We start from the raw sequence: 25,945 nt of genomic DNA, 5'->3' as shown, positions 1-25,945 counted from the left end.
CTGTTTCGGTTGCTTTTAAAGCTACAACACAAACACACATTTTATATTCAGTTTGACATTATCTTTGTCAGACAGTAGAAAGCATGTTTTGGTTAATTTCCTTTTAGAAAGAAGTAAGTGAATTTCCCATTTGTTGTCCAGGTCATCTGTCTGTCAGTACAGTCAGGAAAAATTTAGAGACAAATCTCTTTGTAGAGGACATACTACTGCAGAGTCAACAATATGGACACACAAGCAAATGTAAATGAAAGGTATATGATGATTTTATCCTGAGAAATTTGAAAGAGATTGCAGGTAGAAAGACCTATATAACGTTCTCCTATAGCTCTTGGGGCCCCTTTTTGAAATACCCTTCTGAGACTCCACTCTACTTATCATTCATCACTTCCCACACCTACATCCAGCTCTCTTTCAATGAGGATGGCCAGTCAGGTGCGCTGATTTGCTGTGATGGAAAAGCTGCCCAGTTCCACTGGTGAATCTCCTTTGAAAAGAAATAGGCTGGATTATACTGAGCTTATGAGAAGGAAAACTTTCAGTTGGTCATGTAGAGAGGCATTGGGAAAGTTCTTGTTCATGATTTCATATTGGCTTAACTCTCAGCTCCGTCCATATGTGAGTTTGGGTAAGTCATTTAATCTCTCTGAGTTTCTTTCGAAAAATAAGATGGTTATGCTGATTGATCACCCAGGTGTTTTGCAATCTTAGTTCCAGATATGTATTTCCATCCAGGAGAGCTATGAACTAATTTTCCAGAAGGTTCTTTAGGCTCAAGATAATTGCAAATGTTTAGTTATATGGGTCTATGCACAAGAGAGTGCTTGACTCTATGTATCCTTCATACTGATGTCAGAAGAAAGAGAAGGAGAATTCCTTTAGTCCTCTAAGTATCTGAAAAATGCATTTGGGGCAAGAGGTGGCTCTTTGAATATGAATTTTGACTGTGCCTGGTGGTTTTGAAGATTGAAGAAACATTGTATCTGGGCTAAGAAAAATAGTAGTCTCCCATAGTTTGCATTCTTAGACCACACCCAGAAAATTCTGTTCTATTTGATATGATGCAATTTAAAGATGCTGACAAATCTGAATCAAAGAAACAGGATAAAGATGAAGAAAAATCTGGGAAATGTGCTATATAAGGAAAAGTCGTTAAAAATTGGAAAGGCTTGGTCTTGAAGACGTAGGGATACATTACAGCTGTGTCAAATATTGTGTAGAACTGTCAAGGGAAGAGAAATGAGACTTATCCTGGCTCTGCCTTTCCTATTAGGCCTGGGGTAAATCGATTGAAATTTTAGCCAGCTTAATTTGCACTCCGTGTGGAGAAGAAATTTCTGACAACACTAGCTAACCAAGAATGGAAGGTGACCTAGTTTCCCTTGTGTAGGGGAGTAATACGCAGGAGACTGGATATTAACAGTAGTGATCAGAAGAGGCAGTGATTTAAGTGTTTTTGCATGTATTAACTCAGTCATAACATTGCTTTGAGGTAGCTTCTTTTATCATTCCAGTAGTATGGATGGAGAAACTGAGGCACAGTATGGCTAAGCCACTTGCCTAATTTGTCACCTAAGTAGTAGGTGACAAAGCTGGTATTTGAAACCGTGCAGTCTGATTGTAGAGTCCTCAGGCTTAACTGAGTTGCTATATTGCTTATAGATGGGCATCACTTAGACAATCTGTGGATGGAATTTCTGCCCTGAGTTTCCAAGGAGGTGTTTGAAGAGTCCACCGGTAGCAGTGCATTCTGGGGTGGTACATAACACATTCAGAGGTGCGTTCCTGCGCGTGCACCCAGAGCCCTTGGGGTTGAGGCTCCATGCCCAGTAGCTCATTCTGCTGTAGGTCTGCATAGCCATTCAGTTGCCTTCCCCACACCACCTGGAGTTGGGCTTCGTTGTCTCTTGGTAGAATTGTCTTTGTCTTGCCACATCAATGTCATCCACTTCAGCTATACCATGACATTCCTTTAAGAAAAAAAATCGAGGGCTTCCCTGGTGGCGCAGTGGTTGAGAGTCCGCCTGCTGATGCAGGGGACACGGGTTCGTGCCCCGGTCCGGGAAGATCCCACGTGCCGCGGAGCGGCTGGGTCCGTGAGCCATGGCTGCTGGGCCTGCGCGTCCGGAGCCTGTGCTCCACAGCGGGAGAGGCCACAGCAGTGAGAGGCCCGCGTACTGCAAAAAAAAAAAAAAAAAAACCAAAAAATCGAAAACATATCCAGAAACATTGCAAGAAAAAAAGCCCTGCTATCTGGGTGTACAGGCTACAGCTAGACCTTTCTTCCAGACATGATGGATAGCTGTTTGTCCTCTTCTCCCCCAGAGACTGCACCTTATATGAATGTTTGAGAGATACCTTGCTTTCATCAGCCCTTTGACAGTTAGGAACCATAAGAAATGGCAAGTACTTTCTAGTTCGGAAAGAGTGACAGAATCCCTTTCAGACTTGGTAAGATTTATCTAAAGGTAACTGACCAAGAAGGAGAACTGACCCCACTTCATATACAGGTGCTTTAAAATAATTTGACAACAGGTAGTTAAAATGTAAGTATGCCATGCTGTCAATCACATTCTGTCTTTCTGCATTTGAACACTTGTTTTACTTGAAGGAAGATGATGTTGGAACATTTTATGGCATCCATCAACAAGAATGTGCACATGGTTTCAAATAAGGGTTTCCAGCCTTCTGAAACCAATTACTTCTACCTAAGTAGAAATGCCAAAGCAGAGATATGTCAGCAAGTAAGAGAATAGTTGTGTGAAGTAATAATAAATACACCCAATGATGATGCCTCGAAACAACAGAAATTGTACACATACACACACACATGCACAAACCTTTTTAAGAGATATTTTTTAAAGTCTGTGTCAAACAATGTTAACCCAGAGAAATGCAGAAATGTCAGACATGGGCAGGACTTGCGGTTGGCATTTGGCTGCCAGCGGGGGAGGCGTCCTCCCACGCTAATTCCTCAGGAACCTCATGCTGTGTCTGTCTACAGGGAAGGGAGAAAAAAAGGGAGGAGGGGGAGAGCAGATATTGCCTCTGATGTTTTTCCTTCGCAGCTGGAGAAGGCCTCAGCTGTGTCAGGCTGGGACTGCTGGTGATTTTCTGTAGAGGGGACCACATAAGGAAGAGCAGCCCATCCCAGCTTATGCCAACGGTGACCCAGCCTCTCCTGATCGTCAGCGTGGCTGGCACAGTTGAATGCAAGCCAGACTGCCTCTCATGGAGACGCGTCAGTGCCTCACCTCTGCCTGTGAGTCCTCTCCATGGGAAGGTTGTGATGGAGTCTCTGGGTAAGGGTGAGGGAGGTGCATGCAGATGGGGCTTTGCAAGGACCTTTCCTAATTGACAGAGGAGTTGGCGCATTTCCTTTAAGCCTTCAGTGGGTATTGAGGGAAGGATGGGGGGCTTGGCAGTGAAACTGCTTTTGCCTGCAGCTCTCTAAGAGTAGCTGTGGATTCTTGTCACCGAATAGAATTTCCAATTCCTATCAAGCTGTGGATCTGCAATTTTTTCTACTACCTTCATGATGGCTGCCAAGTGTGGCATCAGAAAACTATTCTGTGAACATAGATATAAAATGAGATTGATTAACTGTAAACATCTGTTAGGTCAAGCATCTTACGTCTATGGCCGAAATATTCTTTCAAGTGACTCTGTCTACATCTGTCACATTTTTTCACCCTCCAGAGACCTATTTGTGGTAGCTCTCTGTGCACTGATTGGCTTTACCCTTGGCTGTAGTTCTGTGTTGAGGCATTTTACTTTTTTAAACATCTTTATTGGAGTACAATTGCTTTACACTGTTGTGTGAGTTGCTGCTGTATAACAAAGTGAATCAGCTATACGTATACATACATCCCCATATCCCGTCCTCTTGCCTCTCCCTCCCTCCCACCCTCCCTATCCCACCCCTCTAGGTGGTCACAAAGCACCGAGCTGATCTCCCTGTGCTATGCGGCTGCTTCCCACTAGCTATCTGTTTTACATTTGGTAGTGTATATAAGTCCATGCCACTCTGTCACTTCGTCCCAGCCGTCCCCGTATCCTCAGGTCCATTGTCTATGTCTGCATCTTTATTCCCGTGCTGCCCCTAGGTTCTTCAGAACCATTTTTTTTTTTAGATTCCATATATATGTGTTAGCGTATGGTATTTGTTTTTCTCTTTCTGACTTACTTCACTCTGTATGACAAACTCTAGGTCCATCCACCTCACTACAAATAACTCAATTTTGTTTCTTTTTATGGCCGAGTAATATTCCATTGTATATATGTGCCACATCTTCTTCATCCATTCATCTGTCGATGGACATTTAGGTTGCTTCCATGTCCTGGCTATTGTAAATAGAGCTGCAATGAACATTGTGGTACATGACTCTTTTTGAATGATGGTTTTCTCAGGGTATATGCCCAGTAGTGGGATTGCTGGGTCATATGGTAGTTCTATGTTTAGTTTTTTAAGGAACCTCCATACTGTTCTCCATAGTGTCTGTATCAATTTACATTCCCACCAACAGTGCAAGAGGGTTCCCTTTTCTCCACACCCTTGCCAGCATTTATTGTTTGTAGATTTTTTGGTGATGGCCATTCTGACTGGTGTGAGGTTGAAGCATTTTTAAAAACAGGCAAAAAGAGAGCGGAAATGATTCATTCTATTAACCGAACTTTTCTTCAAAACATGGATGATTCTTGCGATCTGTATCTGATATTTAGTGTGCTGAACAGATTTTTAAGAAACTCCTGGTGTATTCTGCTACAGGTGCTGGGTCTGTTGACCCATCTTCAGGTGTACTATTTGCCTTCGAAGGGCACACTGCTGTCACGGCAATTTAAATAGAGTAATAATAATCCCGTGCATTTCAGGGCAATTTATGTTTTACAGAGTTCTTTTACTCATTTTATCGAATTGATCTCACTTGATCATTACATCAACCCTGTGTGGTAGGTATTACGATTTTTATTAGCTCCATTTCGTGAAGGAGGAAACTAATGGCAAAGGACTCATCCAAGGTCATACAACTGAGAGTGGATGTGTTGGTACTTCACTCCTCGTCTCAGGCTTTTGTTTTCTTATGCAAATGACCTGTAGGTGGTAGAGACACAACCACACAAATACAGGTTCCCACTTCCATACTTGCCTAACATATATTTGCCATTTTCCTTGTGTGGCCCACTGCCTGCCCTGCAGGCCACGGTAAGGACAGTGTGGAGTAGAACAAGTTCAATCTGAGTGTGCGATGCCTTCCTTCCCTGCTGCACACATGCGTACACACGCGTGCCGCATGTGCACGCACTCTGCTCCCTGGGTTTAGGGGCCCTGAGATGCTGTGAATTTCCTGTCATTTAAAAAGCAAATCATTACTAAATCTGATGGAGGGTTAATATTCACTATCGTGACTCTAGAGAAGACAGAAGGCCGATTCTATAATAGTGTGATCTCATTGACAGTTGAATAGAAGGGATCAGGGAGAGCTGGGGGAAACACCAACATCCTTCACATCATCACACATCAGGTCCCTCCACGTTTGAGAACAAGCAAGTGTGCCCCCAGCAGCCAGGGAGGGCAGACGCCCTCGTGGAGCTTAGCACTCTGTTGAAAACTGGCCAGCCAGAGACCTTGAGAGCTAAGACCCACGCATGAAGTATCTAGGGACACTTTCTTTTTTTTTTTTTGGCTGCACTGCACAGCATGTGGGATTAGTTCACCAACCAGGGATCAAACCTGTGCCCCCTGCTGTGGAAGCACAGTGTCCTAACCGCTGGATCGCCAGGGAGGTCCCTAGGAACACTTTCTAATGGCTACCTGGATGAACCTCACTGGATTCAGGCGGATACAATTCCCTCCTCCCACCCCTCCCTTCCCCCAACCAAGGCCCTGCTTCCCAACATCCGCATTCAGGCCCAACAGCAGGTGTCCACTGGCTCTTTGTCAGAACACAGGGATGGGACTTGAACTGTCATGACACAGGCTCCCATGAAAAGGGAGGCATCTCTTTTCAGGTTTACCAAGTATGCTTGGCAGTACTTTCTTCGGCAGAAAGAGGGCGAGGGATTTTGCGTGACATTATTTCCTTTGTCGGGACAATTTCATATTCTCAAGCTGCCTTCTTAGATCATTGAACAGTGCCCCGGTTACTTTCTAGAACAGACAGATGCCCTCCCACCTCAGCCACCGTCTGCCTTCGTGCTTTCATCCGCGCGCACGTGCAGAAGTGACACAGAATATCGCCAGAGTTGGCCTGGTGAGGGCTGTCTTTTCAACTTTCTTTTTGAAGTTATTCTGAAAAATCTCTTGAGACATAGGTGGAGGGTGGATTCATCAAATCTTAAAATGTCAGAGCTGGAAGGCAGCATAAATTGCATGTGGTCCAACTGTCTCATTATAATGATGAAGAAATCAAGTCCCAGGGAGGTTGAGATTTGTCCCAGTTTATCATGATAATGACTGTGTTCCATATCTTGCATGTGTCCTTCACGTGCCCCTCCATCTTTCAAGACCTCGCTCTCTGTCCTGAAAGCTGACCACATAGGCTGCACTGTGGTCGCCCTTGTCCCCTGGCTGCCAACTGTTTACTCAGTGGGAAGAGATCAGAGGGTGGAGGGAAGGGGGGCAGGGTACTTATCACCAGCTTCCTCTTTGTCATAGGGCCACGAGCTGTCCCCGAGATGCCAACCCTCTCAGGGGGCCCTCTCCATATAGTTTTCTCTTTCTGGTTCCCCTCGTCACTCCCTCCCCTTGACCCTTGCCAATGCCGGCAACTTCCCTCTTTGGCTTGCCCAAGAGCACTGCACCGACCCTTCTGTTTTCCCTGATCCCTGACCACGACTTTTAAAATAGTCCACTGAATAAACTTTCCTCACTTTACCCAGTTTGTGTGTCATCTGCTTTCAGGCTGTGACCTTGACTGACATAGTAACAGCTGGAGCTAAAACTACAGCCCAGCTGGTTCTCCCTCTTCTGACCCCTCTACCCTGTTAGTCCTTACACCATAGTTTGTTTATTATGGATAGCTTAATACTTTGCATAAATACGTAATCTCTTATAAATACGTATTGCTAGTCACTATGAAAAGTATTAGCATTCAGTGGTTAAACGCATGTGTTCAAAGTCTTGGGTTCAAATCTCGGTTCTGCCACTTACTAGGTGTTTCTTAACTAGCAAGTTGCTTGACCTCTCCATGTCTCAGTATTCTCGTTCATAACTAAAAGGCTATGATGAAGATTAAATGATACCAGTGCATTCAGAGGACTTAGTACACATAAGTGTTCAATATGGAGTGTTCATAAGTGCCCAGCACATGGTAAGTGTTCTGTAAATGTTAGGTTTTACTAGCATTTGCTCTTTGTCAGGACTCAGTTTCTGCACATGGACACATTTATTAGGACTCTAATTCTGTAAGTGGAAAATGTGCAGATTTTCCTGAGCCTTGCACAGTGTCATAAAATTTCATGAGTATGAAGTCGTTAGTTCCCAGGAACGCCGAAGAGTGATGGGGAAGTGACGGGGAGGTGCTGATAAGCGGGGATGTGAGTCATGGGGCTGCGAGGACAGACGGAACAGGAATGCAGACAGCGCCCTGACGGACAAGCCTAGATTTGCCCGGAAGCTGTGCTCTGCCTGGCGGGGATGGGAATCAGCTCCCTTCCGGCAGGGTGGGTGTCACTTCCCAGCTGGCGGACCCGAGGGGAGATCATGGAATCTGTTGCTTGAGAGAGACAGTCATGAGCCTGGAGGTTCCTGCAACAATCAAGATACAAGGGCTAGTTTCCAAAGATGCCGACGAGTCCCCACCTGGAGACAGGATTTCTTTAGTTTCAGGGTGTGAAATAAAGCATTGCGTTCTTTTTCCAAAACAGTAGATTTTGTTTTTCGGAGACTTGTGCTTCCTTTGGAATTGTTGAATATTCAGAAATGTGAAATGGGTTATATTTGAGTGTGGCCGTCCAGAGAGAAGAGTTGTGGGTATTTGGAGAGAGGGACTGGCCCATCCTAAGCTACCTAATCAAGTAGAATGTGAGGCGGGCTCCTCCCCGATTAAAACTCCGTGTGGTGCATTTTCTCCTGGTCTCCCCAGAGGTGTGGTAAGTCCTGGCTTCCCTTACTTACATACAGTGTCTCCTGTCATTAAATAGGAGCCTGGGACATGCCTCTGGAAGAAAAGGAAATAAAGTCATCCCATCTTCTATTGCCCAGTGACAACCCTCTGTTATTACTTTATGTCAGACAAGCAGAGAGTTGAATACCCTTTTGGAGACTGCAGGAACCTAGGAGGAAGTCCACGCTGCAGTGTCTCTGCGAGTGGGTCCAAACATCCTACTCAGGCAGCCGGGGCTCCTCCCACTTGTCCCCTTTTTCCCTTTTCTCCTTTGACTAGGATTTTGATTTCTGGTCCAGAAGGTCATTAACCCTGGAGCCGACAGTCAGATTGCATTGAGGCTGCCCTAAGCGCCCTTGATGGAGTGACTTGTAAATAAACGTCGGTCCCGAGTGCGTGTGCTCCCCCCCGTAGCTGGCCCCTTGTTGCTCTGTCCACCCAGTGTGTCCACACTTCCGCCCAGCAAGGCACCCACTGAGTGCCTCTGTGGCACCGTGTCCAGGACTGTCTGTGACTAAGATAGTGAGTGAATGCATCCTCCTTTCTCAACTTGCTGCTGTATCTCTTTTCAGTCTTTTTTTTTAAGGAACTTTGTCAGTGAGTCCTGTCCTGGATATGCTATGTAAAAGTAAATCACTCTGTCTCCTACCCAGCCCTCTCACTCTCAGTCCCCTTTACCTCGTTGTATTTTTTTTCTTTCTTTTTTTGTGTGTGTTCATGGTACTTCTGAGTTTCTGACATGCTGTGTAGTTATTTATTATGTTATGGTTTCTTTGCCTCTACCCACAGGTATATAAGCACCACCAGGGCAGGAAACTTGGTCTATTTTGTTCAAAAATATATCCCATGTGCCCAGAATGGTGCCTGGTACATGGTAGGTTCTCTGCCAGTGTTTTGCAGAATGAATGACTAACCAAGCGTCCCAAAGAGGCCACTCCAAGAGATTCCTTAACTCTAGAAAAAGGCCCAATGCTGTGTTTTTCTCCACCTTGAAGACTGTGAACTGCTATTAGGAAAAATCACTCAACAATCAGATTCTATGAAAATGTTAGTATCAAGGCAAAAGAGAAATTTGTCTTCATAACTGATACATGTTTCAGCTTTCGATTATTAACAAATTGAAGGCACAAGGTTAAAATCCCCACGTAGTACACGACCCCACAAAATGCCCTGCCAACCTCTGATTAAGGCCCAGTGGCCCTGACGTGAGGCTTCGGAATCTGTCCCAGGGCCCTCTGCGGAAACTGGCATCAGAATCTATCCCAGGGCCCTCTGCGGAAACTGGCATCTCCACTTAGCTTCCTGAGTTTCCCGACAGCTGTTCTGAGCTCGGGCCCTTGACATTCCCCCTCCCACCACAGAGGCATCCAACGATGATCATATATCCGCTGGGCCAGAGATAGAGAGAGAGTGCCAGAAGGGCCACATCTAACAACATCACTGATTAGAAAAGTTTCATCAACTTTGAATCATCAGTATGCTTGCACCAATGAGCTGAGGGCTGCAGGAATCAGCTGTGTGGCTGGAAAGAATTAAGCAGATGCGGAAGCACCGCCTGACTTGGGGCTAGCCTGAGGAACACGTAGTTCTTGATTCTCAGATGGCTTTTTGGAAGGGAATCAAAGTGACTCATTTTCCATCTCTCTCTCACACACACAGACGCACACAGTGTGCGTGCGTGCATACACAGATCTAAGGTAGCCTACAGATGAACTAAGAATCTGAGCAGCTTTTTAGGAGGAAAAAAACCTCCTCCTGCCACATCCCCAAACACCCATATTTCTCCTTTTAGGTGTGGGAGAACCTAAGCAGGTCTATGATCTGTTTTTCATCTGCATAACACATTCGAGCTGCTTTATCAGGTAGAAGAAATTCCACTAAAGATCAACAAGAATGCATAATGTTTGCAATGGCCAATCATTTTCTCAGAGCTGCTTCCCTCCCCTTCTTATCTTCGTGTGTTTCTTTTGCCTATGTGAGGCCCTCTGGAATTTAAGTTGGTGCCCCAATCTGCAGGGTTCGGGTTGTCAACGGGCAATGGTAAGGTTAGGGATGAAAAGCCGATTTTAGATACTTTCTTAATATTGATCTCTGTTTATCAGAAAGGCTTTTGCTGTGCTGGTTCACTTCTGTGCTTAGGCAAAGGCTTTGACAGATTGACTGCCACAGCGTTTTCAATCTATTGTAGAGTAGCATCAGCATTCAGGGTGCCGTTTCCCTTTCTCTGACCCAGTTTTAAAAACATCCAACTCGAGGTGCTTCATTGAGTTTACATCGAGGTTGCAAAGCAATCAGAATTCCTCCTTACAGTTGTTACCACAAGAATTGCTATAAGGCCCCTGTATCTTGCCCTCCAAAAGCTGCTGTCTTTTGGTGTAAAGAATGACTGCCATGCAGGAAATACTTTACCAAAATCCAATTGAACTGTCAGAGTTGTTTTTTTTTTTTCCCCTTCCTCCCTTGATTCCTTTTCCATTATCACTGATTTTCTACTTTGTAAAGTCCACGTTCACACTTTCTCTCTGGCCTGCCTTCTCCCTGCAGAGCAATTCCAGAAACCAGTTCTGTGGCCCTAACGCACACCCTATTAAATATTGGCGCTCCAAGCCGCAAGAGTTTATTCCAACTCTCTCGTTGAAGGCAGCCCACGCAAGGCTTACTGCTTAGAGAAAAAGATGGCCTAAGCACGTGAATGCTTTAAAAGATCTTTCTGAAAAGTGCTTCTTGAGGTAGATTGGTTTGTGTTCCATCCTGTCTGCTGTGTTCATTTTCTCTCTCACCTACACAGGCCCTAGAAAGCACAGCTTTTACCAATAGCTTTTCCCAGCTCCCAAGTCAATGTCATTGTGTTCTTTCCATTAGATTCTTTATGCTGAGTGTTTGAAATGGCAGCCTCGCGCTCCCAAGTGATCAGCAAATGTCAAGTGTCCCCAAGCACAGAAACCAGCTGAGATACTAAGGCACTGCAGGCTGAAGGAGGATTGTATTATTGTTGTTAGGTTTCTGATGGGATGGGGAATAGGGAGAAAAGGCGGGGTTGCGGGGCAGGGGGGCGGGGGGGGGGGAGAAGATGCCTCACACAGATACAAACACATCATCTTCAATCGCTCAGCATCTTTCAGTAAACAAAGTCATGCTAACACCAAATTTGGAGACAGTTTGCTAACTTCATTACCAGCCTTGCCTGGAGCAAATGGTAACTGGCAGTGGGTACTTCTAACTTTTCTTGAATTTGTTTTAATACCTGGAATGATTCTCCCATGTAGGCTGAACTTCCCCTCACTTTGAATTGTCTGTTCACTTTAAGGAAGCCTTCCCTAGCTCTCCAACATGTTGAGCTTGACAAGCATTAATTTACAGAGAGCGCTTTTTTTTCCTTTTCTTTTTCACTTTAGCCCTTGCATGCTTGCAAGGCAAAGAAGCCAGTGAACAACTGACGAGCAATACATTGTTAATCCGGGCTTTCTAGGGGAGAAAGGTGACTTGACCAATGAAAGTCTGAATTTCCAGGCTCTTCCTGCTGGTGGTCTACGTTGTGTCTCTTTACTTTGGCTTCTTAAAATAGGCATCTTTAGATAGGGTCTGGCCAAGAGAGAGATGCTGGGAAATTCTGAATTTCACATTCCTGCTGCTGTGGCAAAAAAGAAAAAAAATCGTAGTTGAGGGTAAATTTGAGAGACTGCTGAGTCTTCCTTCCACTTCTTGTAACTCCGATTTGACGCTCCAAGCTGCTATTTGCTTTTTTATGTCTCCGTCCAGATTTTACTTCTCCCAGGAAATTTTCAGTGACCACCCCTCCCCATGCCACCCACAGTTAAGTAAGGTTCCTCTTCCCTGCTCTCGTGGCACCATCTGTTTTTTTCCATCACAGTGCTTCTTATATCCTATTTAAATTAATTTAGCAATTCAATTTAAATTGTCTCGATTGTCAGCGCTCCAAGGAGTGAGATGCTGTCTCACCCTTTGTCAGATCCCACCTGGCAAAGAGCAGCTTCACAAGAAGTAGACTTCTGTGGGATGTGATTTGTAAGCCTTGTGATCTGGAAGCCAGAAAGAGCAATCACCCTTGCCTCTGTGTTTCAGGCAGTCCACTGGGTCACGTGTGGCAAATAAGCCTACCTTTTTAGAAATAAATAGAGCACATTCCTAAGCAGAACGGGGGCACTGGGAGACTGTGGGCCATGAGGATTGCCTCTTCCCCGGTCTGTCACCCTCATGCAGAGGAGATCAGGGCCGGGATGCATATTTATGATCTCTGGTTGAATGTGCCTTCTCTACCTGCCCATGGGGAGCTCTCCCACGAGTCTCCCCTCCACCAGCCACACTTCCCTGCTTTGATGGATGGAGCTGACTGGGCAAATTGCTATGCTGATGAACTGCTCAGCTACCTGAGCACATGTTCCAGGGAGATCTCCAGGGATAAACCACATTTTAGAGAAGGCTTCATCCACAGCCTGGGGTGAACCTTTTAGCCCTGAGCTAGCGGAGTTGCTGGGGTAAAGAAGATAAAAGACTACAGTTATCGCGCTCACTTTTTAGCAACCCCTGTGCCTGTCCTTGGGCTAGAAGGAAGCCTTACTGCATTTTTCTCTCCTCCCAGAAAGTTATTCAAATTGAGCCCTCGAGGTCTGGGTGTCACTGTGCTCATTGAAAGAGGGAAACCAAGAAGCTGAACTGAAAGCACTTAAAGGCAGGATGCATTACCTTAAAATATGCAGATGGAAAACTGACATTATTGTCAATGTCAGAAGTCACCTTTCTGAGTAAACATTCACCTCTGGGCAAATGCGGGGCTGTGTTTCTTTCCGTTTACAAACGACAGTATGCAAATGCAGGGGGGTTGTGCCCCAGAACTCGGAGTTGTCTTCTTTCATCTACCCGTAATGAGGAACATGCAGGAATCTGTCAAAAACGGCACCCTGGGCTTGATTTGTTCCTTCTGAATAGAGGGGATCTCAGCAGCGTTAAATCTGCCAGTTGGTTTTGTGCCTAAGTATTACATCAGTCTCTCGTATGATCTTGCATCCTGTGTAAAATGCAATATTGGGGCCTAATGGGCAGGATTAACAAGAGCTGGGAAGCCATAAATGAAAGTTTCTCGTTTCTAGAGAACAAGTTAGAGCTTTTATATTATCTGCCGCGGAGCTCGGCGAATTTAAATATATCTCTTGGGCTTTGGTAATATTAGTGTTAATGTCAAAATTGATCCCATTGTTATTGAGACGTGTGGTTTTTTTCAGGCTGAAGACCCATAGTGCCTGTTGCCAGGGCTGATGAATATCTGAGTGGGATAGGTTCCTTCCATCCTTTTCCCAGAACTAAGTGAGGTTATCATTGGTGCCTGCTACCAAGTTGCGTCTGTAGGTTTGCCTTTTCCTGTAGTTCACTCATAAACTTAACTGATATTTTTTTGAGTACCTACTATGTGCCAGACACTCTACTTGACTCTGGGGATGAAACAGTGAACAGCAAGATTTGGGCTCTTCCCCCATAGGATTCCTACTTAGATATGGAGAGAAACAATAAAGTAAACACACAAGCGAAAAATTATAATTGCGCACTGACATCAGTGCGCCATGGGAAAAGAGGATGAGAAGAGAGGGAATTATGGGGAGGGAAACCACTAGATCTGGTGGGGACAAGACAATATTTAAGCTGCGACAGAAAGGACGAGGCCAAGCCAGCCTTGAAGATGGAGGGGGAAAGAGCTTTCAACACAAAAGAATAGTATGTGCAAAGATCCTAAACTGGGGAAGAGCGCGGGATGTTTGAAGAATTAAATGGAGATGAGCACGTCTAGTGCAAAACAAGAAGGCAGCGTGGGATGAGATGGAATTAAAGAGGCTTCTGCAGAGAATAGGTCATACAGGGCCTTGTAACCATGGAAGGAGTTTACCATTTTATCCTAAGTGCAGTTAGAAGCCATGAAAGAGTGTTTCTTAGTTCACTTTACATCTTTTAAATCTATATTTTCACACCTATTAGGATGGTTATTATTATTTTTTAAAACGGCAAGGCTGAGGAGAAATTGGAACCCTTATGCGTAGCTAATGGGAATATAAAACTGTATAGTACTTGTACAAAACAGTGTGGCAATTCCTCCAAATATTAAACGTAGAATAAGCGTAGGATCCAGGGATTCCACTTCTGAGTATATTCCTAAAAGAATTAAAAGCAAGAACTCAAACAGGTATTTGTACACCCATGTTTGCAGCAGCATTGTTCACAATTACCGAAAGGTGGAGATAAACCGATTGTCCATTGACAGAAGAAAGGATAAGCACAATGGGATATATACATATAGTGGAAGAGTATTCAGGCTTAAAGAAGGAAATTCTGACACGTGCCTCAATATATGAACCTTGAAGTCATTATACTAAGAGAGATAAGCCAGATACAGAAAATAAGGATCATATATTCCTACTTATATGAGGTACCTAAAGTAGTCAAATTCATAGAGACAGAAAGTACAGCGGTGATTGCTGGGGGAAGGGGGGGCGGGCGGGGAGGGAATGAGGAGTTACTGTTTAATGGGTATGGAATTTCCATTGAAAAGGTGTCAAAGTTCAGGAGATGGATGGTGACGACGGTTGTACAACACTGGGAATGTACTTAAAGCCACTTAATTGTACACTTAAAAAGGATTAAGATGGTAAATTTTATGTGTTATATATTTTACCATCATTTTAAAGTGCTTTGAAAACTCCCACACTATTTTATGCTAGCTAGAAAGGCAAGAGGAACAGTAGGGAAGACAGATAATTGCTCCAGTCCGGTATTAAGACAATGGTGGTCCAGTGGCAATAGAGATGCAGAGGATCAGTGGATCTGAGACATATATTAAAGGGAAAAAGCTACAGGACTTTACTGATGGATAACATCACAGTTCTTTATAGTTTGACCTCTGATACACTTGAAGCTTTTAGACCACACTTATGGGGGGAGGGGGGGCGGGTAAAGACTGGCAGAATCCCTTTGACTGGCAGATGTGTTTAAGCTTGACATCTTGGTGTATGACAAGGAAAGCTTTATTTTTAAACCTTTCAGTAGTCTTGCATGGAGTATGGGAGCTATTGCTGTTGACATGTGAATATTTGCATGCACTGTCACACAGCAGTCATATGCTCTGTGTGAACACGGCTTGTCTTGTGATTTGCAGGGATAACTAGCATGTGGCTGGAGTTGTTCACTCCCTTCCTTATTAGTAATGCACGTCTTCCATTAGCATATGCAACTAACTACTCCCTTTCCCCTGTGTAGTGTTGACATTCATTGTAATGATTTATTATCCAAGCTAAATAACCCTCAATGTGAAACAACAAACATGACTGTGTTTGTGTTTTCCATTTGTTTTCTCTTTCTTGCTTCCGCCTAAGTAGATATTTCTTTACGTGATAATTACATGGTGCAGAAACAAACAATTGGAAAGCCCACTAGAAAGATTATGAATGTGGTTTATTTTTTTTTTGATTGAAAATCTATGCCATTTTAGTGGCATCCCACATAAGTGACTTGGAATTTTTTAATTATTAGATTATTAAGATGTTTGTTATGAGCAAACACTCCATATAAGATTTAATGATCTATGAAAGGGCCACATTTGGGCTTCTCATGGAGCCTCTGAAGACCCCAGGAGTCTTGTTTTTTTTTGTTTGGAATGTTTCTGGAATGGTCTGAACTATGAGGTTATAAAATGGTAGAGAGCATTGGCTGGGGAGCTCAGCAGTTCCACTGCCTGAGTCATATCCCAGCCACTGACTGGCTGTGTAACCTTAGGTGATGTACTTAAGCTCCCTGAACCTCAGTGTTATCTTCTGTAAGATGGGGCAATAGCCATACCTATCTCCAGAAGTCCTTGTGATGATTGAGATACTAAATGTGAAGCCTTTGGAACAGTGCCTTAGAATAAATGCTCAATAAATATTAGCTGTTATTATCATCAGTGAATTGCAAACTGTACGCCCATGAGAAAGACATTATGAAAATAAATGTATGTAGAGACATAATATAAAAAGATAGAGAAATAGACTGGTGGTTGCCAAGGGGGAGGGGTTGGGGGAGGGATGGTCAGGGAGTTTGGGATGAGCAGATGTAAGCTATTATACATAGGATGGGTATACAACAGTCCTACTTTGTAGCACGAGGAACTATATTCAATATCCAGTGATAAACAATAATGGAAAAGAATATAAAAAAGCATGTATAATCTATGTATAGCTGAATCACTTCACTGTACAGCAGAAATTAACACAACATTGTAAATCAACTATACGTCCATAAAAAAATTTTAAAAAAGAGAAAAAGATACACTGAGGTCATTATTGTGTGACTATGTATGTATGACAGTGAAATTAATGTGAGGAATGCTTTAGAGTTTATGCTGTGCTTGGAGCCCATGATAAAGATTTAGCAGGATTTTACCCTGTACAACACAGATTAGAAATCTTGGTCCGTAACTAGTCTGATGTTATTGCAAAGGCACATCCTCACCCACTCTGGTTACTCTGTTTCTTATTAGATTTGTTGCCCATTTTATTCACAGTGACCCCTCTTCACGTCATTCTGGACATTGGAGACTATTCATTGGCTCACGATAGTTTCAATAACTTAACATTACAGAAAACTAATTATATTGTATTTCGTCCAGTTAAAGCTACCTCACCTGGCTTACTATGGGCAATTCTGTTTTCTAAAGAAGAAGAGACACTAATTTTGGGTTGAGCTGCAGCTTAAAAACCTAAGCAGGTTATTCTTGCCGCAGACTTTTCCCCAATAGAAAATTGTTATTGATATTTTGTAAGTATATTCCGTTCAAAGGTAAAAGGCTGTTTCCACTTGCCATTTTTCTAGTGGTTTTTTTCCTACACTGTGTCTGCAAGTCAACACTCCTGGGCTCAATTAAAATATGTATTTAGCCACTGGATTTGCAGAGAGATGATCAAACTTGAATACTAATACCTGAGTTATTGCCTATGAATACTAGGATGGTGCACGTTGAGGGACGGCTTTCAAGACAATGGCTAGTGAAACCAGGACGTGTGGCACTGATTACAGCACAGCACACACGTACAGCTGGATTTGGCTGAGTTTTGCAGCAAACACAGAGCGTTGCTCATTAAAATCACAATTCGACTGAGATTACGCCCACTCTCAATCATATGAATTATGGGAAATCTCAAAACCACCAAAACTATGCCACTTTCTACCTTCCCAGTGCCTAGCGGTCCCACAGGACAGGCGTTAGTTTTTCCTAACCTCTGCTCTGAAGACCTAACACATAGCATCATGATAGCAACTGATACTTACGGAGTTCTTACTGTGTGTAAAGCCCTTAGCTCCTAGCTGAGGATGGAATGATGACCCAAGGCAGGCACAGCCCCTGTTTCTTCGAGCTTCCGTTCTAGGGCTCAAGGAAGAGGTGATGTAGTCACCTTCTGAGAATTACAGAAGGTTTCCCTGAAAAGGTGCCGATTGGGCAGAACCATGGAGGCTTGATGAGTAGGAATGAGTATCTCAGGCAAGAGAAGCAAGGTGCACGTGGCAGTGTGGCAAGTGCGGGCGTTGCCAGGTGGGGAACTGGGAGAAGTGCTGGGTGTCTGGAGCCAGGAAAAGCAAGGTCCAGAATAATTCTGGAGAAGTGCTAAGGACAAGTCCACCTAGACCATGTTAGGAGTTGTGTCGTGACTTCTTAGACCAGCTTAGGACAATAGTAGGTACTGTTGATACCATCTTCCCAATGCTTTGGCAAATTAAAGCTTAAAGTGGTGAAAAAAACCTCCTTCCTCAGCTAGGAAGTGGCATATGGAGGATGTAAACCATAGCCTGAGCTTCTAATCACCCTATTATGGTTCCTCTGTAAGATGCTTCCCAAGTATTTTCATGGGGTTTTGACTCACAGTGTCAACGTGGTCTTTCTATAGAATCTGGTACTTCAGTCTGCCATTGGTTTGGTTGGCATCAGAAAGAAACTACGCTAACTGCTGGTAAACTAAACAGAGTACACAGATGAACACAACCGCTGTTATGTTTACACCAAATCCTGGGTCTCCGAGCCTCAGGGGGAGGCTTAAAAATTAGGGCTTGAGTACAGTTAGTCCCCTTGGGCAGCACGGTGGCGCAGAGAGGATCGTGTAGCTTTCTTAGCTGAGAACAAGTTGTGAAGTCCAAAAAAAGGAGTTTAAAGAGAGCAAAATTAGTGTTATATTAAAAAAGGGTTACAATGTATTTAAGGAATGAAAATAAGCCTCTGAGGTTACATGCAAAGAGGAGAAAAGAAAAGCGAAGGGGAGGGGAGGGAAAGGAGCAAGAGAGAGGGGGAGGGGAGGGGAAGAGAGAAGAGAAACATTGCTATATTATAAATCGGCTTCAGGCATATTCTCTCCCTCTCTCCCCGCCCCCCTCCTTCCCTCCCTCCTCCCCTACCCTCAACTTCTGCTTTGAAGCTGAACTCTTGATAGATTAGCCCACCACTAAAGAAAATGCCCTCTTTTACAGGTGCAAGCTTGGTAATTGCTGCAGAAAGATACTGAGTGGCTCATAATATTCATATAGTCAGATTAGTTTTGAATCCTACCTCAGTAGAGGATGTTGGAGTAAATCCAGTTCACGCCTGTTTACCTTGTCTGTGTGGGCACTCCTTTTTCCCAATCATTTCATCCTTTCTCTTGACCTCAGTGGGTGCTATCAACAAAGAGATCCCAGTATCTCTGAGAACAAGTCAATTACCAGACCAGAAAGAAAAGGAATAGACTTAAATGTTTGAAGAGGAGTGGGTTCTTGATTTTTGTTTTTTTTTTTTTGCTTTCTTGGTAACGGTTGAAACAACCCTGAGGCTCTCCACCCGAGGCTACGGAAATTTTGTTGCGCAGTTATATCTCAATTCAGAGACAACTGTCTCCTGACCAATCCACTGTGAGCTTTGAACATATGGCTGTGTCTGATTTCACCAGGGAGAGTTTTGTAAGATCTCTATTCGAGGGAGCAGCCACTACACAGATGAGTGATACACTCCTGGAATTAATTATTGCTTGCCAAGTTTGAGGGTTGATTCACTCTAAGCCCAGAACTAAGAACTCATCTTAAAGCTGAAAGAGTTTTTGATCATCTGGGTCCAGCTCGCCTTCCTAGACCCTCTAACCTGATGCCATGTGTACTTTGCTATTAATGGGAGGCTTTGAACTCCTTAGTTTGAATTTCACTTTCTAATCATAAATATATGAAGACAGTAGGGGCCATGCATTCCCTGGGCCTGATAATTAAGAGCGAGCCTACCTTGCAACTCCAGGCTTCCTTTTTTTCTGTGAAGGCTGCCTTTCTTCCTGAAATGAAAGTGGCATTTCGACCATCTGGCATAGGCTGCTGTCAATAAAGGAATCCAATCGCATCTTACCCATGTTATTTTGCGTGAATAATGAGCTTAGTCTTTATAAATAAATATGTGCTCCCTAGAATATAGGAGTGGCCTCCAGCGTTGCTGATCTTTCCTAAAATGAATACTACTTGAACAAATAACATATCCAAAAAAAAAAAAAATCCTAATAATTGCTGGAATCTAATGGGGAAAAGTAGCCTGGATTACTGGTGATAGCTGCCTGTCAGTCTTGGAAATCTACCTAAAGGCATGTCCGCTGTGTAACGTTTTCTCCAGACCAGGGTTTCACTGTCAGGCCATCTCACTTAGGGCTTGATTAGCTTTTTATTTTAGGCAGCGTGGCTCTCTACTCTTTTGGACATTATCCCAGCGGGCATTCTCCTAGGTTTCCCTGGGGAAAGGGTACAGGCCAACTTCTCTCATTTTGTGTTAGGACTTTGAAGTTAGGACGTTTGCAATTACCTACCAGACCTGGTATTCTCTCCGAGTAAAACGCCAAGTGTCAGACCCACTTGTCTGCAGTCCTAACATTAAAAGCACCCTATTAATAATTTGTTGCATGTAGATGGCCACAGTGCCAAGTTTAAGCACCTCCACTAGGCAGGTTTGCATGTTAAGTAGAATCAGTATCCTATTAACCAGAAGAATGAATAAAACTATTCTCCATTTTCTATATGTTTAACCTCTTTGAAACTACTGACAGGTCTTTTATTTTGGAAGTATATTTTACAGGGGAGAAGACTTCCTAAATATGATTTAATTCTTTTCTTCCCTCCAGAGAAACAGGATTTAAAATTTCTGCTTGTCCCCTCCAGAAAAGGCTCAACCAAACAGAATCAAAATATCACAGCGGTGAAAAAAAAAAAAAAGATGCTGTATTGTTTCAGAGTCCAGATCTGTCTCTTGTGATAAAGATATTTAAATCCTCACTATTCACAGGTACAAGCCAATCTGAGCCATGGACTATATTGAAATGATAGAAAGCTTTCAAGTTGATTTCTGTGTGTGCTCCATGGTTGGAAATTCTGTTGGAGAAATATGGTTAGACTATTTTGACAATTTTTAACCTGCTTAAATTGGATTTTTTAAAGTGCACAAATTGATGTTCTGCCTACTTGGAGAATGTTTTAAAGATACCAAGACTTCAAAGAAAAACAGAGTAAATCAGATGCAAACATCCCTGTATCCATCCTAGCAAAATTAGTTTAGGATTTCCTAGGGCAATGCTAAATTAGAATGACGCTCAGACATGAGGGCGAGTACCACTGGTAATCATGTTTTCTTTCATTGTGGGGGGGACTGAGAAGAGGAAAGCTATTTTTACATCTTGTGAGAAACACTAAATGACATCAACTTCATAATTATTTTTCAAGGGTGCCATTGAGAATTCGTAGTGTTCCTGCCACTGTCATGGAGAATTGTGTCAATTTCTGACCCATTGGAATTTGGGGTGTCAGGGGGCCTTTCTTACTCTCCCTGTTCTTTGCTGCTTTCCTATTTGATCCTCAGATATCTTTCTTTTTTCTTTTCTTTTTTTTTTTGAACTGCAGGGTAAATTAGGTCTCAAAAACAGCAACGTATATTAGATACGATATCAGCTCTAGAAGCTGAAAGCATTTTTTTTTTTAAATGAAGCCAGAGAGATGGAGTGATCTGCTTGATAATAAAGCTTAGCTTTAATGCCAGCTCCATGCTGTTACAGCATATTACTAAACAGCAAGAAATGTGGCACAGATGTTGCGGCGGCCATATTTTACACCATCCAAAAGGTCATGTCGCTTGTTATTACATTCAGAATCAATATTAAGTGAGCGTTCCAAATTTCAGCTGTCAGTTGAATTTATTGCTGCAAACCAAAGCTGAAGGATTCTCGACTGTGATTCAAGCAAACTAACAAATTAACTAATATAAGGGCATGCCTAGAAGAAGCAGGTGACCCACATGCCCGCAGCAAAAACTGAGTTCTTACATAGCTGTGAGAAAGGGCTGCCCCGGATGCCAATCACAAACAATTGTCACCTCAATATTTTACAAAGAAAAAAAAGAAGGAAGGAAGGTTCATAGATTCTCAGGTGGATGAGATATGCTAAGGGCAGCTTCTTTACATAAAGCGTGAGATAACACATATCTGTCAGACAGTATTCAGGATGGCTAGCACACCTTGCAGATGGCTTGACCTGCCTTGCCAAATTTGCCCAGAGGTCAGGTCGCCTAACCTTACTCCATAGTTGTCTTTAAACCTAGACGTGGAAACACTAAACCAGGTGCAAATTATGCTGTATTCTTCTTCGTGCCATTTATCATCTCAACAGGTACATCAGGAATAATCTTTCTTAGCAGTAGTCAGCTCTAGAAAGTGTATAAAAATATCTAACAGACGGATATCCATTTAATTAGTACATGGACACCCACAGTTGCCTAATAGGGTTTATTAAAGGGAACGGGGAATTCCAAGTTACTGAGAAGGAACTGGAGGTATTATCCTATTATCCAGCCATCAGATCAAGAGTCTTGGAAGTGCCACACCAATGTATTCTGCACAGAATGGTTGGTGAGAAAGTAGAGGACTGTTGGCAGTAGTCTGCAAGCCTGTGAGTCCACGTACCCATGATTTTCTCTGAAAGTATTTTTAAAACCTATCCTCAACTGCGTATGTCCGTGATGCAATCTCACCAGTGCATCTGTTGAGAGGATGAATGTTGCCCAGTTAGCAAGTGGTCCAGAGGCTGTGCTGGGGCTTCTGCAGGATGTGAGATCTCACAAGGCCATCCCACCAGGAGAAGTGAGCGGGAGGAAACCAGGTTGTATGGTCCCTTGGCAGATGGAACTTCTCTCCTGAGGATTTCCAACTCTTGGTGGTAGAAAATCTCCTGAGATTGTGGACGCATTGGTAAGCTTCCAAACTGCTGGTAACTAAGAAGTAGGTACTTTCTTGATACTTTCTTGACAAACATGGTACTCATTTTTGGTTATTCTCGCTCACCCTGCCTTCTGTTACAAATGCAAGTAATGATTTTTAATTGACTTTACTAGGAGTGTTCAGGAAAAATATCTGTAATTCTAGTAAATAAGTACTTGAGTCAAGGACTATTCATTATTCAAGATTCAATAAACATTTTTTTGAGTACCTACTCTGGGCACGGTCTATGTTCAGTGCTCTGGGATAAAAAGATGAACAAGACATGGTTCCTATTCTCAGGGACTGGGAGAGAAACAGATGTATTTAAGTAAGTGTAATTCAGTGTAGCAGTACCATTGCTTAAATTGTTTTACCTTTTGACCCAGCAAGTTTATTTCTAGGGATTTATCCAAAGAAACAGTGTGCAAAATTATGGTTAAATGGATATTAGTAGTATCGTGGTGACGGATAGCTAAGTAGATGCTCAATGACTATTTGTGGCATAAATAAATATTATGAACTACCCATAAGAGCAGAAATGGGAAATTCTAAATGTAACAAAGAGAATTCGCTGAAGATGACATCTACAAGATACAAGATTTTGGAGGAATTTTAAATTTTGTGAAGAATACTTTATAGCGTGGGAAATATTTCTCAATTTATTGTTTAGTGAAAGTGCTTACAAACAAATATGTGTAGTATGATTTTGGTTTTGTGGAAAGAAAAAAAAATACAGAAGAAAAACATTCATATGCTATATGACCAAACCAACTGATTGCTGGGTTAACTAAAAGAGTAAAGCAATGAGTCAGAAAAATCAATCCATACACATCTAAATAGTTTGTTTCAACTTGAAATATAGAAAAGTATTTTTTTTTCCACTAATCCTAAACTACAGTGATCTTAAGGGGCAAGACTAGGCTTTTTCTTTGAGTGTGAAATTGTTTCTTTCTTGCATAAACTACTCCCATTATGCAGTCTGTATGATTTACTATTTCAGTTCTTTAAAGTAAAGCCAGAAATCAGATGGCTTGCAAAGAAGTCTGAATCCTGAATCCTTCTAGATGTTTACACGTTCCCCAACAAGTTTTTCCAGTTGTATCCATACCTAATTTGACAGTATTGTTTGTAGCAATTTGCATGCATTGAGTTTTTTCGAAGCACTGAACTTAAGAAAATGCTTTGTGTTTACACCATTTTATTGGTTCGTGCTATATTTAACTGAATTGTGAAATTAGATTAAAATACAACCGGCATAAAGAGGTTTGAGAGCAAACACAATTTGAAGGAGCAGAAGGGAGAAGGTTATTAGAGAGTAGCCTGCAGGCGGCACGCTGTGGATATGCTTGTACGTTTTACGGAGGGTACGCAGAGTATGGGCAAATCCAGCAAACCACTCAAGTGAAAGTTGACTAGGGGAGCTTCAGGTGCATACGTTAGTCAGAAGACAAAAGCAAATGACCAAAAGAATAGAAACCGCAATGTTAATAGTGCTTATCTCTGGAAGGGGACACTATGATACATTTGCATTATTTTTCTCCTTTTCTGTATTATTCAAACTCTTTACGACGAATACGCATTCTTTTGTTAGCAGACAAATTACTCATTCAATTAATTTTTAAATATTAAATATAAAAGATGCAGTGTGCCTTGCACTGGGCTATATGATGCAATCAGTGTTTGAGAGGTAGGATGACAGATTTGCTAGCAGGACTGTCTTTACACCTGGGCTCCCTGGCTTTGAATCTCAGATCTGCCACTTTTTACATGTATACCTGTGAGAAAGTTCACTGCAAACCCAGTTTCTGTAACTGCAAAATAGACATAATTGTAATAGCATCCAACAGCCAGGTTGTTGTGCAGATCAGATAAAGTATATCAAGACCTAAAAAGCTTCATGATGCAAAGGACTCACGTATTAGCTCGTCTTGTTTTACTATTATTTTTCGTATGTCAAGGGGCCAACTTTCTCAACTGTGAGCCAAACTGAGCCTGTTATTCAAAGAAAAATGCAAGTAAACAAATGATTAAGTGAGCACACAAGTATTTGTCTTGATGCTGTGGGAGACGGGTTGGCAAACTGCAACCCATGGCCCAAATCTGACCTGCCGCCCATTTTTGTAAATAAGGTTTTCTGGGAACACTGCCACGCCACTGATTTATTTATTGTCTGTGGTTGCTTCCACGCTCCAGCAGACAGAGTTGAGTAGCTGTGGCAGAGACCACATGGACCGGAAAAGCTGAAATATTTACTCTCTGGTTTTTTATGGAAGACGTTTGCCCACCCCTGCTGTAGGGAATTCATCGAGTATCCTTATGAGTCGGAGTCAAAAGAGAAAGTTTTGTGAGCTAGAAGGAGGTGGACCAAAGGGATACTGAGAGGTGTGTCCAAATGATGTGTGCAAGGAATCTGCTGAAGCCAATAAAAAGTATGGAAGGATAGGTTCCGAAAATAAATCAGAGTAGACCAATGTGAAGATCTCTGTTCACAGCAGCGACGATGCTTAGGTCTAGTGTGTAGGGCCACAGTCTGTGGATCAGGACAAACATAACATGGCTTAAAGGAGATTATCTGATGGTGGGGTATGTGCAGGAATTAAAGAAGGTAAACCTGTAACTAGAGCATCCATAGGTACCTGTTAGAGGAACACGGTGATGAGAAAATGGGGTCTCAGCAAGATTAGTAGTGGGATGGAATAAAAAATTAAGTTTCACCTGGTCCTTAAATCCTTTTAAGAACCGTTTCCCATATTCTCACAAAGAGAACACCGTGGGCTTCTTCCCTGGAAACAAGTTTAGTAGCATGTAGTCCGCAGCAGAGTTCATCGGCATGAGCAGAACAGCAGTCTTTTCTACAAAAGGTATTAAAATAATAATTGCAAAATGGGATGCTTGTTCTGGATAAAAACCTAGATTAGGCTCAGAATGTCTTCCTTCAAAAGTCATGCATTCATTTACGGGTAGGCTGCACAAGCGTCCGTTTGGGGAAACAGCATTAAAATGATATTATTCTATCAGAATTCCTTCTGCAGTGGCAAGATCTGCGCGCTTACCTTGCCAGTTATCGACGTCTGATGTGACTCACACTCAACTCAGCCCTTGGCTAATGGCGTCAACGGCATTAACACATATCAGGCTGTCACCCAGAGCTTAGGGTATCTTACGCCTTTATTGTGGTACAGAGCATCACAGTGGTAATGAGGTGGAAAGAAAAAAGTTTCCTTCCTAAATGTAAAATGAAAAGGAAAGCATCCAGCATGCAACCTTTGAAACACCAAGTAGACAGGCAGTGGTAGGCCGTGACATCGCGTGCTGGGTGGAAGTGTTTTCATACTGCATCTTTGAGGTCCTCTGTTAATTATTAAAGCCTCCATTGACAAAAGATCTTTAGCAACTCAGAACTAAGAAACAACCCAACAGCACAGATGATGTTAGAGGAAATATTCACTGCCCTACCTACCAAGAACCTCTCTAGAAAACAATAGGATGGGGGCAGGTGGCGAGGTGGATATAGTCCTCAGTAGCCTAGACCATACGTTGTGAGATCCCAAATGCACTTTCACCATGTCCAAA

At 42.8% G+C, this 25,945-nt stretch overlaps 1 protein-coding gene across 9 annotated transcripts in view; it reads left to right on the top strand.

The window, feature by feature from the left end:
* The window catches only part of TENM2 (teneurin transmembrane protein 2), a 714,433-nt gene that overhangs the window by 181,524 nt on the left and 506,964 nt on the right, over positions 1–25,945 (top strand). For 5 of the 9 annotated variants that reach the window (XM_067732910.1, XM_067732907.1, XM_067732906.1 and 2 more), the window contains exon 1: positions 2,970–3,299. The exons of 1 other annotated variant lie outside the window; for it this stretch is intronic. In XM_067732910.1, coding sequence (XP_067589011.1) covers positions 3,155–3,299 — 145 coding nt within the window. In that variant the 5' untranslated portion in view covers positions 2,970–3,154. Of the gene's footprint in view, positions 1–2,969; positions 3,300–3,371; positions 3,547–25,945 lie in introns of those variants that run through there. 3 more of the 9 variants (XM_067732913.1, XM_067732908.1, XM_067732911.1) reach the window with 2 other exon arrangements.

Source organism: Pseudorca crassidens, chromosome 3 (genome assembly GCF_039906515.1).
Source record: "Pseudorca crassidens isolate mPseCra1 chromosome 3, mPseCra1.hap1, whole genome shotgun sequence".
Classification (NCBI taxonomy): domain Eukaryota; kingdom Metazoa; phylum Chordata; class Mammalia; order Artiodactyla; family Delphinidae; genus Pseudorca; species Pseudorca crassidens.
Note: the sequence above shows the minus strand (reverse complement) of the source record. Positions and strands in the feature narration are given on the sequence as shown.